Below are 14,366 nucleotides of genomic sequence, written 5' to 3' on the forward strand. Positions count from 1 at the left end.
ATGCCAGCCGAGTTAAAAGACATAGCTTAGTACCCTTTTGCTCTCTTTATTTATTCATTCATTCATCGTATTCCACTTCGCCTGTTACTTCCCATTTTCCTATAGGCCGGCCTCGTACTTCTATTGTATCTTCGTCTGAGAGCGAGTAGCTATTAGTATATATAATTATAAGTTGTCTCCATAGCTGAAATTTGGACATAGAGAGACATGGATTACTGGCTTGGCTATGTGGCTTTTGCACTGAGGATCTGTACATTGCATACAACATTGGTGGAAAGTGGATGTCCATTGATATTTGAAGCTTATTTGCTCAATTATTTTATCAATAAAACCTGTCAATTTTTTTCATCATTTGATATTTAATGTATTAAATACATTTATTTCCTACATAATTCGAGACCCTTTCTGTTTTTAATTTATGGTTGGTCTTCCTTATTAAAAGGTGGGTTGGCGAGTGGGGTATAGTTGATGTAATTCATTCGTGTCTAGCTAGACTGTCCCCACCCGGCAACCCCACCCCGATTGAAGCTCAAGATGAACTTTGGCAGTATGCTACATGCATGCAAGTCGGACGAGAATTGGTGTTTTTTAGTGGCGGATGGGTGAGTAACGTATAAGAACCTTTCCTCATGTGGGAAAACAATAGCTAGATCCGATTATTAGTGTGGTTGATGTAGTTTATTACTGTCTAGCTCCACCCACATTGATCGAATCTCAAGATAAACGTTTGCAATATGCTTAATACATGCAAGTTGGACGGAAAGTGGTGTTATCATTGGTGAATAGTTGAGTAAGCATAAGAACCTGTCCTTAGGAGGGAAACAATAGCTAGATTTCATCATTACGTCGATAATTTTACATATTATAAGTAAAAAGTATTGTATTATTAGTAATGTAGGGGGTATCTCTATTTCTCTCTTGGATCTTTTGAAATTCATCGTTTTGGCTTTATACTCTTGGGGTGGGGTATTTTCGTTCGTTTGTGTTTAGAATAATTTTGTCTTCCAATTTCCTATCGAACACTCGATATTTGAAATGTTATTGTCAAGGAGCCTGTTGTAGAGGGTTTTTCTACAGTTCATTAAAGTTGGCTAACTTCCAAATTGTCCCCACATAGGCCATAATCATAGACAAAATTGTCCAAAAGATCATGGGAATCCAGCCATGCCCATTCATTTGAAGCTGACTTCGTGTACCCTTGCAATGAATACTCCTGTTTTCATTCATTGCGCTTGTGACTTGTGTTACTAAGAAATAGTAGATACCAAATTTAATTCCCACGTCTCTAAGAACGCTAAAGACATGTTTGGTATGCTAATATACAGACGTTACAAACGCCAATATATTTTAGACTTATCTGTGCATTCTACCATTCCAAAAATAAGTGATGCGGAGTGATCACAATTGTCCAAACAAAGGAGAATCCAAAAGACCCCACAAAAATAATAATAATGACAGAAGTTGATGATAATAATAATGAGCGTCTCTGCAAGCTGACTGATAATCCAAGAACTGAGCAGAAATATAGCCGTTAGAAATGAATCCCATCCTCCTATACTTCTGAATGGTGACGAAGGCATGTCTTAAGACCTGGGTTAACGCATTGAGCGTGTTTCAGTTAGGATTCGTTTGATTAAAAGAATGAAATTTGATGGAAAGAAAATGAATTTCAAGTTATTGAATTGTCTAGAACTTATTTTATTAAAAATTGTCAATTACATGCGTTTGATTGGTATAATTTTTCACCTGAAAAATGTTGAAATTTTGAACCTTTTGATATCAGTTCATTTAGCTTTGTTTTCCATGAACATTGTCAATCAAAGGGATAAAATTTGTTTCTATTGCAAAAAAAAAAAAAAAAAAAAAAAAAAAGGTGTTTGGAAAACCCAATTCCCACCAAAACCTAAGGAAAATCAATTTCTTAAAAACTTGAAAAATGTGGTCGAGTGAAAAATCAATTCCATAGAAAATTTTGAGTGTCAAAACATATCATTTCGGCAGAAAATTTTCCATGAAAAATGAAACCTATTAAGCAAGACCTTATTGTTTTTCTTGCGGGTTTTGCTCTTCATTTTATAAGATTTTTTTTTCCTTTTTTTCGAAAAAAAGTATACACGTGTGAATTTATTTATTTTTTCCGAGAAAAATATACGTCTGATTCACACACGTATTTCTTTAAAAGCATCATTTTAGAAAAATGAAATTGAAAATTATTCCCACGCATCAATAAGCGTTATCAGTATGTAAGACATTATTTAACATAGCGAAACGACATATAGCAATCAACAAAGAAACCTCCTCTCAAGATTACTCCTAGTAGTGTTTCATGGATCCCACCAAAACCCAAGACATAGCCAACTCTGTCAAGGGGCAACGACGTTGCTCTCATGGTCGAATGCCATAATAAGGATCAATATACCCTCGTCAAATAGAACTGGTTACAGATGAGATAATCGAAACTCGATCTTACTAAATCAACCTGCAATTTCTAAAGTCCAAAAAAAGTCCCACACCAATTAAATATAGAAGCCTACTTAAACGGAGCAATACTATTTCAAATTAAGGGACATTATCTACTACAACTACAAAGTTGAAACACAGAGACCTATAAAATTCATTTTTCTTGCATTTTTTGTTTTTGTCCTAAGCTTCTCGAGAAGTGGCATCTTAATCACAAGAAGCTAGCAATATAGTCAAAGACATGTAACGGCTACAAGTGTGAAATCCCCAACACAAGGAAAAAAGAGGGTCAACATTTTAGGAGGCTATGTCAGTGGTACAGTATAAATTTGAAATTTAGAACCAACCAAACCGTATTTTTCCACACACATTACTGCTAATAATTGTAAACTAAGTCAAATTCATCTAAACAACAAATTTGCCAATTTCAAGGTAAAATCGAGCAAAGAAGAACAAAAAACACAAGAGTATCCGGGCTCATTATAGAATTTCAATTACATAGTTCGAAAGCAGGAAATAAATTTATAGCCTTTGAGAGCATTAATTTGAATTCCCATTAGTTTGAGCATCATCAATTCCATCAAAGTTTTAGATATTTCCATCAATCAAATACATGTTTTTGTTATATCAAAGCCACGAGTTCCATGTACTTCATGCACCGCTTGCATATAAACGTGTCCATTCTTTTGCTGCAGGATTTTAGAGAATACGAACTTCCATAAGTATTGAGTTTTGGCCTTATAAGCAAGACATGTTAACTCTATAAGTACGGTAACAGCTTACCTGTTTCTACAGCTTCGGCCTCATTTGTTTTCCAGTGCTTAGCAATGTTTTCAGAGAGTGGATCGTCTGGATTTGGAGCGCTCAAAAGTGCTTGAATGCTAAATGGAGGAAACAGAATAGTGAATTTATGGGTATTTATAAAATATAACATGCGCAGCAGTGATAATTGGCTATTAGCTAAGTTGGAGGGTCGCATTTCCACCATATACATCAGAAAACAACAAACTAAAATGTATTCCACATAAATTTGGGGCCGGCTACATGAATCATTTTTCTTCAAACAATTCAGTTATCTCAGTTTGAGGTTAATAATGAAGGTAGGAAAAATACATTTTCTATAGTTCTACGTCATTTCCACAAATTTACATAGATGTGAAAAGCATTTGTAAAATAGAATCTATAGATTCTAGTACCTCAAAAGAACTGTTCGAATCTGAAGAGCAGGACTCCACTTGTCTTTAAGAATATCAAGGCATATCCTTCCAAGCTGCTTAGAAAAAACCCAACAGTAAGATAATCAAATTTTGGACTGAGACTGAGACTTGAAACTAGGGTAATGAAGTATGAACCTTATCAATGTTAGGGTGGTATATTTTGGTGAGGAACCGGACCTGTTACAAGATGTTAACAACAGAGTCAGCTCTGCATCATTCAACTAATACAATAACTTCAAAATCTGATCAGACTTTTTTTCACTAATTACAATTACTAAGAATTGATGCAAATAAAGCCTTGATTTTTATTTCCATCAAGGTGACATGATCATAAAAACTTCAATTCGCCTTGTGAAGATTGCAGCAATTGTAGCCATCCACTTACCATGTATTCAGGTTATTCAATGATATCAAGAGGAATAACTCCTCCAGGACGTACTGTAATAATATTCATAAAACATCATTAAACAAGGCAGCTGGCCTGTTTGTACCCACTTTGACAGCTAAGAACAGTAGAGAGGTAAAGAAAGCACGCAAAGATGAAGAAACACCCAATTACAAGGACGTGAAGTTGTAAATCTTGCAGCTTAAAATATAATTTCCAATTGGGCTATGGAGGGAATGTTACAATTGTGAGTCATACATGTATAGTCAAGACGATAGGAAAATTTGCAGGACAGACGCAAGGTGTTCACTTCAAACAGACCACCGAAGCTAAATATTTGTATCAATTATGCCATATAAGACATACTCACACAACACTAAGCCCCTGTTTGTTCCCCTTTAAAACAAAATTCTTTAATTCTCTCTCATTTTTAACCATATATTCACAAAATAAAATATTTTGCACGTACATCCAAAAACTTCTCCATGCTTTTTAACCATACATTCTCCAAAAAAATCACCATTCAAAACATCATTTTTTATCAATAATGGCCATCAAATAGGGGCTAAATCGCTGGCAGTCAGGAAAGTCCATGCATAGAATGTTGTTTAAAATGTGATTGCACAAGTGAAGTACTACAGCACATTATACACATTGTTTAGCATAAAAAATGGAATAAAGTCTGGTGTAAAATCATCAGTATGGACACACAACTTTTACTTGTCAAAAATGCGTGAATACACACAAATCCAAACTTTGCTGCAAAAGGGATAGGATTATAATGTAGCTAAATAAATCCCCACCGAATAAGTGAATTTCCAGAACCAGCTAATTTAATATATTATTTCAGTGTAGTTTCTTCAAGGTTCCACTGAGACATATTAGACAGTAAAGAAGGCAAATACTAGGACGGTGGGACCAACGCTAAATCAGCAGTTCTCATCAAGTCCTCGGCATTGCTGCATAAGCACTCCACAAAGCATGATCTACGAATGCCAAATTAACAAATTAAAGAGTTTCCCCAGAGACAATCAGATGACATGGGTATCGTATAAATATTCATTTGGTTGGTGGGGTAGACTTTCTGGAACCCATATAATTCAGACACTAATTCGGCTTAAGAACCATGTAGAAAATGCAGCTGTTGAACACTAAAAGTCTTGATAGGGAAAGGCTCAAAATCAAAGCTCCTGCTATTACCCAAGGAACAAAACATCACAATACTCAATCATAACTTGACATATAATCTCTTTTTCCTCTCGTTCTCGCTCTCTTTCTTTCTTCTATTTTTTTTTCTCAATATTTTTGTGTACGGGGTGGAATGTGGGGGTAAAAACTATTACAGCAGCAAGGTCACGCAGTGGAATTAACAAAAACGATGAAAAGACCTTAAAGCAACTTGATTATGAGAATATCCACGAATTTAGGACCCGCTAAGTGATGGCCATGCCTCAAGACTTGTGAGGCGTACACTTCTTAATTCTCTAGACTTATTTGCTTTGCTTCAATCCTAAGTTTTAAACTCGGTTAACTTGCGAAAACAAAAGGGGGCAACTGTGTGGCATAAAAGAAACCAAAAAGTAAATATATAGTGTGTCCATCAAGTATTTTTCACAACAAATTGTGTGAATAATCATGCCATCATATACAGCCTTTCATAGATACCTTGGGAGCAGCCATCGGGTACTCTTCTGGCAAAAATAATTCCAGCTTGAAAACACCTCCTGCAAAGAAAGGTCAAAATGAGAAAATGACAAGATGGAAATTGATTCAAAAAAATTAAAATTTGTAACACCCTCTGATGGGCATTTAGAATATGAATAATGTTGATCCCTGTACACTGTTCATGTGCAAAGAATATCTTTGACGTCTAGAAATGTACTTGCTTAACAAGAAAGCGAAGTGGTTTTCCACAATACAGTCATCTATTTTCAATGACAAAATCCAATTACTAACAGTATTAAGCAAAGCAAAATTTGCACAAGGATAGAGGTCTATCATAATCATAAGGAATCAGATGTTTATATGGACACTCATTCTCACACAGCATTAAGAACTTCAATAACAAATTTAGCCAATAATTCCCAGAAAATGTACCATAAGCACACTACCTATGCCATGGAGGATCACTTATCACCTCAAAATTTTCAAACTTGTAAATTCCAGATTAAACATGTATAATAGAAAAGTAGAAGGGTACACAGATAACTATATTCTTATCAAATAGAGAGAAGAGGATGCAATGACAGAATATGAGAAAGTTCAAAGTAGAAACGTTATTTTTGAACCACAAAAATCAGATGATGAAACATCATCCTTGCTCACACAACCATTTAGTCACAACGAAATGACATCTCCAGTTACCTTCATAGGGAGACTGTGTTGGACCAAGAATCATTACATTGAAATACCGCATATTGTCTTCCGATGGAGATGCACTTATCCCAGGTGCTGCATAAAAACACTCAAATAAATTAAACTCTAATTAATTAGGGCTAGCTTCTAAAACAGTTAAGTTTCGATGGATTAGGAAATCCCTGCAACTGCCACAAAAATTCAGGCATAACTACATAACTTAGCTGGAATCCTTCTGATCCTATAACTAAACTGCCCATAATATGTCAACAATTGTAAACAGCTCCTATTTATATTTTTAAAGAAATATTGAAACAGAGATAAATAAATTTTAGGCACTGTAAATCAATTATACACAAAAATGCTGTTAAAAATCCAAACTCACGTGGCAGTGGAGCTGCAAATAAAGATAAAACCTTCGTATATAAAATCCATAGAATGATACAAAATCAAGGACCACCAAAACACGGGGAAAAGTAGAAATGAAAATTAAAAATAAACCAGAGAATTACCTCAATATTATAAGTAACAGAACGAACTACTCATGTTATTAAGCTCAATTATTGAATTTATGTATAACTACGAACAAAAAACAACATTATAACGATGTAATATGATTTACCTGGTTCGCTGAGAAGACGCTGAGTCTCCTATTAAATCACAAAAACAAAACCCATTAAAAATGAAGAAACGCAATAATCAAAATATTTCAAGCCTAATTTTTAAAAATTGGAAGAGGGATCGAGGGTATAACAAGAAGATCCAGAGTTTTACCTTGATGATTCTCCGGGGTAAATTGCTGTTGGCCATCGAATTGAATTTTGCTAATGTTTTTTTTCTCTCCTCTCTGTCGGAGAGTCTACGCTAATAAAAGGGCCTTCCTTGTTGAATCGGATGGACTTCTTCTCCACTACTCTTGATCGTAATAATTGAAGTAATTGGACTTTTTAGATTTTGCAGAATGGGGCTTTGATTATTAGGATTTTGTGAATTTCACCCGATAGAAAATAAAAATAATAATTTTATACAAGCTATATAATTCATTTTACTTATCAAATGACTATTGTAATAAACGTTGACTTCGAAATCCACTACTGGGTTGAGGTTACGAAAGTATAATGTCTTTATTTTCATTTTTTCGAATCTCGAAGTTTTGTTTAAATCATAATTAATTAGTGTGAATGTCAAGAAAAGCGAACTATAAAAGGGTGAATAACTTTCATCAATTTACATAAAGTTGGATCTATCATCGACTTGCTTTTGTTTAGTTTGGTTATCTCACTTTCTACTCTTCATCTTCTTCTTTCATTCTTCGATTTTATGCGTAATAATTGTGTAAAAGATGAAGTTTTATGTGCGTATTGCAAACTCCTCTTAGTGAGAGGTTTCAAACATTGAACTTTTGTAAGAGTTTTTCTTATTTTTGTTCTCTGTGTGAGACTCGATTTTTTTAATCCAAACTTTTATTTTGTATTTTGAGAAATCTTGGTCTTTTAACGATTTTTCGTTTTACTTTATACTTTTGGTACTGGTTGAATCTTAATATGGGACTAACACCATCTAGGCACTAGTGTTAATCATTCGGATACATATCACTAACCTACTAACTCAGCAGTATCTGAATGACTACAATGCTTGCTTGTTTAGTCAAGCATTAGTAAGGCATGTTCTTACGAGTTTCGGGTGGATTCGATTAGGATTTTGCTATTCATTCCATGTGTAAAGAGGAAGAGACTTGTAAAACTATAAGAATCATTCGGATTATAATCAACGTCAAGTCTACTGAACATGGGAATATGAGTAACATGTTTTCGTAAGTCTTATTCATAAAGCATGTTTTCGAGTAACATGTTCATAGCACAACAGTGACCAAACCGGCACTAAGTCTTATTCTCATACAAAGAGATTAAAAAGAAAACGAAGTAAATTTAACCAGTGTTCTGCATTCCAGCAGCAACTATAAGAATCATTCGGATTATAATCAACGTCAAGTCTACTGAACATGGGAATATGAGTAACATGTTTTCGTAAGTCTTATTCATAAAGCATGTTTTCGAGTAACATGTTCATAGCACAACAGTGACCAAACCGGCACTAAGTCTTATTCTCATACAAAGAGATTAAAAAGAAAACGAAGTAAATTTAACCAGTGTTCTGCATTCCAGCAGCAATGCCCTTCATGGTCAAGATAAGGGTGTCCTCCAACCCTGGGGCATACTCACTCGTAGGGTTCAACTTCACAAGTTCATTGGCCGGTTTTGTTTCCATGTATTCCTTGGAAATGTGTGGCGGCACATGGTAGTTTGGATCCCGGATTCGCTTCAGAGTGTAAGCCTGGCTCACATTCAAGGTCGTAATGTAGGCATCACGTAAACGAAGTTGTTGCTTCAAGTAGGGGTCTCCTTCTAGGAGATCCTTATGTCCAGCAATCTACCAAACGAGGAACAAGTTCGATAAAATCTTGTAACTTTACTCTTAAAACGACATAAAATGTACCTACCTGGAGCAGAAGACTTTTTGTTTCTTCATAGTTTGCCCTCAAATGCTCACCGAATGACAATAGATCTTCGGAAACTAAGAGTTTGTCATACAAAGCAGCAATACGAGGGTTTCCCTTGGCAAACACCATCTCTACTAAATCAATTGTGACTCGAAAGAAAGGCCAATTGTTGTACATTTCCTGCAGTATTTCGAGGTTCTGAATGTCCCTTTTGATGGCGTACTTGAATGCTGCCCCAAAGCCAAGCCAAACAGGGAGATGGAACCTCGTCTGCGTCCAGGCAAAGATCCATGGAATTGCTCTTAGCGATTCAATGCCTCCGCTTGGTTTCCTTTTTGATGGACGACTACCAATGTTCATCCGACCATACTCCAATTCTGGTGTGGCCTAAGTAATGAAAATAAATATATTGCTTATTCAAATTATCCTTCGAGACAAGGAACAAATATGAAGTACCATTTATAGTTACTTACAAGGCGAAAATATTCAACAAATCGGGGTTCTTTGAAGACAATTGAGCGGTACTCCTCTGTGGACACAACAACAATTTCATCCAAAAGTGCACGCCACTCAGGTTTTGGGGAGACTGGGATCCTCATTCCATGTTCAAGTGTAGCAGCAGTAAAACGTTGGAGTGTTCTAAAACACATATGTTCCTCGCCAAATGATTGCTCAATTACCTCTCCCTGAACTGTAACACGAAGAGATCCATTTATAGTGTCTGGAGGTTGAGACAGTATGGCAAGGTGGGTGGGGCCGCCACCTCTTCCCACAGTTCCACCTCGACCGTGGAACATAATCAGCTTCACTCCATATTGCTTTGCAACTTTGACAAGTTCTTCCTGAGCCTTGTATAATTGCCAAGCTGCTGACAACCGACCAGCATCTTTGCCAGAGTCCGAGTACCCAATCATGACTTCTTGCTTACTGTTAATCCGGTTTCTGTACCAATCGACCGAGAAAAGGCATGCAACGGCAGCAGGAGCAGCCTCGAGGTCTGCTAATTTCTCAAAGAGCGGAACGACTCTCAAAGGTTTCTTCACGTGGCATTCACGCTGTAGAAGCTCAACAGCTAACACATCAGATGGTGCTGTGGCCATTGAAATAATGTATGCTCCAAAGCAGTCAGGCGGGAGTTCTGCTAATACATGAAATGTATCCAAAACATCAGCAATCTCCTCGGTCTGTGGAAGATCAGATCCAAATAGGGGTCGTTTTCCTCTAAGTTCGGACAGGAGCCATTCCTGCTTTTGCTGTTCTGACCATTCTCGATACGAGCCAATTTCTAAGTGTTTGGTAATGGCGTCTAGGACATCAGTGTGCCTATCTGACTCTTGTCTTATATCAAGTCTCACAAGTGAGAGCCCAAACGTGGAAACTTGCCTTAGAAAATCCAGAAGGCTCCCATCAGCTATTGAGCAGTCACCGCAAGCACGAAGCGATCTATAGCAGAGTTCAAGAGGTTCCAGGAACTGCATGAAATTCAAAACTGATTCAGATAGTACCTTATTTTATGGAATTTACCGATTTAAATTACATATAAATGGAAGAGCATTATTCAAATTCAAAGATTTGCATAGATGTTGGCAAGTTCATACACAGATTAAAACATTGCAGGCGCAGAGCAAACACAGAACAGCTATTTCACAATGTCATGCATTTTTTTGTACATAATTAAACTACTTTTATGAAATGATTTTTACCGTATGTTAGGAAGAAACTTATAGACCAGTTAAGTAAAGTCATGAAAGTTATATATGAATTTGAGTGTGTGCATCTGAGTGAGTGCAGCATTTGAAGATACCTCCTCAACATTCATGTAAGTTTCCTCTTCTGGGATCTCAGATGTTCCATGGGCTAATAAATGACGTGAACGCTCACGTGTCTGATATAACTTATCCCTCACGTTGCCAAGGATGACACGATAGGGCTCGGTCACTGGAATTTGTTTCCAAAACTCTGCATGAAAAGAAAATTCAATGTTCTAATTATTCGAAATTTGAAAGTAGTCATTGAATTAGCCTCCAATTCTGTAATTTTCACTCATAGGAAGAAGGTTTTTAGCTTTAATAAAAGATTAGAAAAGCAAATGTAAAATTATTACATAATTAAGAGGTCACCTATGTAATGTTTTGCATCTCTCTTTGAAGATTTATGGAGTTTGTCTGCTCGTACACGGAGCTCATCACTACAATGCCACATGGACAACTACCAAAATCAATGAGTTAGAAGAAAATTAATCACATATAGACTACAAGGTCTTCAAACTGAACCAGAAAAAAGATATGAAAATCTCGGAAGTCGTGAAACAGTCATTGAGTACCTCAAACATGAGATCTTCTATCTGGGAATAGTATAGGTTAGCTGCCATCAGTCTAGCCAACAAGCAAACATCGCGTGTGACCTCCGGAGTTACCCTTGGATTGCCTGCATTCGATTTGAAACATGTTTAAAGCGATAAGCTCAAAAAGAAGAGTTAATAGATCTTTTCACAAGAGTTGCACGATCATTCATACCATCACGATCTCCGCCCATCCAAGACGAGAATTGTATGAGTGGAGCATTGTAAGGAACACGCTCGTCAATCCCTATATTCTTAAGTGCTGTATCAACACGACGCATAAACCTTGGCACACCCTTCCAGATTGTTTCATGGAAGTAGCTCATTCCAGCCCTCATTTCATCTTGTGGGGTTGGAGGAGTTCTTCGTATCTCATCGGTTCGGAAAGCCGCTTGAATCTGCAACCAAATATTAAAGGAAACAGTAGTATAAGAAAGATGTTCTCTCAATTTTGAGCTTTACAATACATAATTATGATGCTTTACTAGTTTAGAAGACATACAAATAAATAAACAAATAATAACGGCAAAAATGGAAAAAACCATGTGTGTCTACCTGTGTGTCAATAAATTAAGAAAGGATACTAATTAAGCACCGAAATTTACCTCCCTCTGTAAGGCCTCGTCAAGCTCATGTTTATCATCAGGCGTAATGTCTTTGGCATACAACTGGGCTAAACAGTTCTGAATTCTGAACAAGATGGAGTTGAGATTCAGAGAAGAAATGTAAGTAAATGAATTGAGCAGATTAAAGGTGCTTCATTAGACTTTATATATTATAGCAACCAAACTTGTGATATGCTTCTTCTTCACCATGTAGAGCAAGTTTGGCTAAGCTTAAAAGGAAATCAAACTTAATTAAGTAACATGGTTCGAAGCCCACTGATCCTGCAAATATTCGAATAGACATAATAATTGAGAACACACCTTCCATGCTTTTGAAGTAATGATCTTCGAACAGCTTGTGTAGGATGAGCAGTAAAAACCAGATCCACCGTCTGATTCTTCAGTGCATCAAAAACCTCTTGTGGAGATTTCTTGAAATCAACCACAAGTCTCTTAAGAGTTTCTTCAATGTCAGATTCAGTTGTAGCAGAGTTTTCATCGGTATAGTTTCCATTTTTCTTCTTGTTCCTCCTGCGGTTAGCGATTTGAACCTCCTCTGCCAAGTTGGCCAAGTTAAGCATGTGAGAGAAGGCTTTTGCAACAACGATTGAATCTCCGGGATCCAAACTCGTCAAAACATTTCCAAGCTCTTCCAACTTTTGAGTGTCGCGCTTGCTTTCATACTCTGCAGAAAGCTCATAGCACTCTTGCACCTAAAATTATCACAAAAAATTAGAAATTACCCTTCACTACATTGATCTTTTTGATATACCGTGGCATTCCAATAAACCGACTAGTGAAATCAAACACCTATCAAAGGATTATGCAGTTCCAATAATATACTGTTTTTAGAAGTGTGAAGTTAATTTAGTGAAACACCAAACCATGCCACATAGTATGATCCTCCACAATAAAGCAGTCAAAACCATCGCAATGCATCTGAAAACAAAAAGAAGCTAAAATCTTGTTCATTATATTATCCAGTCCATTCTAGTACCTCAAACTACCAATCAATAAAAACGAACATAAAATTCCAATCTTTAGGCCATTTCACGTCTTCAACTTTGCTTCTTACACTCACAATTCAATTTGGGTATTTATCAAAATTCCTACAATATAGCAATCAGAATTTTTAACATCAAAATCAATGCAACAGAGTGTTCAAGAATAAAGTCAAAGTTCCAAATCCCAAAAGGGTTTAAATATAAAAATGTATACCGTCTCCTTGAGATCTTCTCCATGCAAATCCTGAAGAATATCAAGAAATCGATCCAAAAGCAGAGCATCATACTCAACAAGCTTGTCATCTTCAGACACTTTTCCAGGCACTAATAGCCTCAAGTGGGCATCAATTGATGCTAACTTCTCCATATTCCTAGTGCCCATTAACTCTCAATCCAAACACCCTGCAAAAAACTAGTCCAAAAATCACAAATTTGAATGAATCAAAGTGATCAAGAATTAGATATACAGAAAATGTCTCGAGCTTTTAACGCTCCCATGCAAATAGACATACTTAAAAATGGTCTAATTTCCAAGCCCAGAAATTTTTATCCCGACACTTAAATGTATGGCTGCTTAAAATGCTGTCATAAAAGAAAAAAGAAACAGAATTCAGCTCACACAGATGTATTAGAATACACATGCAAATGGACATATATATTCCCCAAAAATGACATTTTCATTTTCGGCATTTGAGGACTGGAAAAAGTGCTGGAAATGTTCAAGAGGGAGTACCAAGAAGGAGACTGTAATCGCAGAGAGAGAGAGAGAGAGCTGGGATGCAATGGCTAATTGGCTATGCAGACACAGCAATTTATAGACAGAGACAAGGAAAGGATTTTTTGTAATAAACCTTTTTTCTAAAAGTATAGATGCTTATTATAATCTTGTAGTTAGTTTAAATGTTTTGTCTTTAATAAATTGATTAAAGCAATGAATAAATTTGTATTATTTTGAAGTTATTAAAGATCATCCATAATGACCTCAAAATCATGACAAAGAATCTAGCATAAAAAAAGTTTCTATATAAACCCAATTATTCTCTTTAGGGAAAAAATATGAAAAAAGAGAGGCTGAAATTCTTCAATTCCCAAAAATAAATTTAGAAAAAGAAAAAGAAATATCCTTTCTACTTTGTTTCTATTTTTTGCTTGAGTCATAAAAGCAAATGCATGATTTGAATCACCTACACCAGTTATCCCTTGGCACTGGAATGAAGAATCCTTAATTTATTGCCTAATATGAGCTTAAAAAACAATGCTCGTATTGCTACAAGAAAATTGACTTTTTATCATGACTATTCTATACAAATTCCAACTTCCCAAACTTCCTACACTTTCATTTTGATGTTTTCAGAGACAAGTCAAGAATATTGACGATTAATAAAGTTTGATCATAATATTTTTTATTTATTTATTACTACATCTACCACATAGGGTTAATGATAAGGAAAGAGTTAAAAGGCGCTTTCACCGTTGACTCAATTTTTTCCTTCTTGAAT

General features: G+C 35.9%; 2 protein-coding genes across 2 annotated transcripts; both read right to left on the minus strand.

Annotated features, from left to right (window-relative positions):
- Nucleotides 1-2,907: 2,907 nt before the first annotated feature.
- Nucleotides 2,908-7,350, minus strand: LOC111370828 (ubiquitin-conjugating enzyme E2 36). Its single transcript, XM_022992721.1, has 8 exons — nucleotides 7,192-7,350; nucleotides 7,040-7,067; nucleotides 6,427-6,513; nucleotides 5,728-5,786; nucleotides 3,813-3,854; nucleotides 3,657-3,730; nucleotides 3,244-3,341; nucleotides 2,908-3,149 (listed from the first exon to the last, which is right to left on the minus strand). Exons 1-8 carry the CDS (start codon nucleotides 7,225-7,227, stop codon nucleotides 3,112-3,114), a joined length of 462 nt encoding a protein of 153 aa, XP_022848489.1. The 5' UTR covers nucleotides 7,228-7,350; the 3' UTR covers nucleotides 2,908-3,111.
- Nucleotides 7,351-8,214: 864 nt separating this feature from the next.
- Nucleotides 8,215-13,286, minus strand: LOC111370829 (phosphoenolpyruvate carboxylase-like). The gene is made up of 11 exons (XM_022992722.1): nucleotides 13,082-13,286; nucleotides 12,185-12,576; nucleotides 11,864-11,948; nucleotides 11,434-11,656; nucleotides 11,241-11,344; nucleotides 11,038-11,125; nucleotides 10,722-10,876; nucleotides 9,391-10,389; nucleotides 8,918-9,304; nucleotides 8,565-8,847; nucleotides 8,215-8,350 (listed from the first exon to the last, which is right to left on the minus strand). The coding sequence occupies exons 1-11, from the start codon at nucleotides 13,247-13,249 to the stop codon at nucleotides 8,346-8,348; spliced, it is 2,889 nt and encodes a 962-aa protein (XP_022848490.1). The 5' UTR covers nucleotides 13,250-13,286; the 3' UTR covers nucleotides 8,215-8,345.
- Between the last annotated feature and the right edge of the window lie 1,080 nt (nucleotides 13,287-14,366).

This window comes from Olea europaea, chromosome 21, assembly GCF_002742605.1.
Source record: "Olea europaea var. sylvestris chromosome 21, O_europaea_v1, whole genome shotgun sequence".
Classification (NCBI taxonomy): Eukaryota; Viridiplantae; Streptophyta; class Magnoliopsida; order Lamiales; family Oleaceae; genus Olea; species Olea europaea.

What these genes read in the sequence shown, in the direction of transcription:
- LOC111370828 (XM_022992721.1), bottom strand. Translation starts at nt 7,227, where the DNA reads ATGGCCAACAGCAATTTACCCCGGAGAATCATCAAG. An exon ending in ATTCGAACAGTTCTTTTGAG is followed by an intron (nt 3,342 to 3,656) that starts GTACTAGAATCT and finishes TCCTCCATTTAG; the next exon opens with CATTCAAGCACTTTTGAGCG. An exon ending in GGCCGAAGCTGTAGAAACAG is followed by an intron (nt 3,150 to 3,243) that starts GTAAGCTGTTAC and finishes AAAATCCTGCAG; the next exon opens with CAAAAGAATGGACACGTTTA.
- LOC111370829 (XM_022992722.1), bottom strand. Translation starts at nt 13,249, where the DNA reads ATGGGCACTAGGAATATGGAGAAGTTAGCATCAATTGATGCCCACTTG. An exon ending in TTACTTCAAAAGCATGGAAG is followed by an intron (nt 11,949 to 12,184) that starts GTGTGTTCTCAA and finishes CATCTTGTTCAG; the next exon opens with AATTCAGAACTGTTTAGCCC. An exon ending in CAAAAAGTCTTCTGCTCCAG is followed by an intron (nt 8,848 to 8,917) that starts GTAGGTACATTT and finishes CTCGTTTGGTAG; the next exon opens with ATTGCTGGACATAAGGATCT.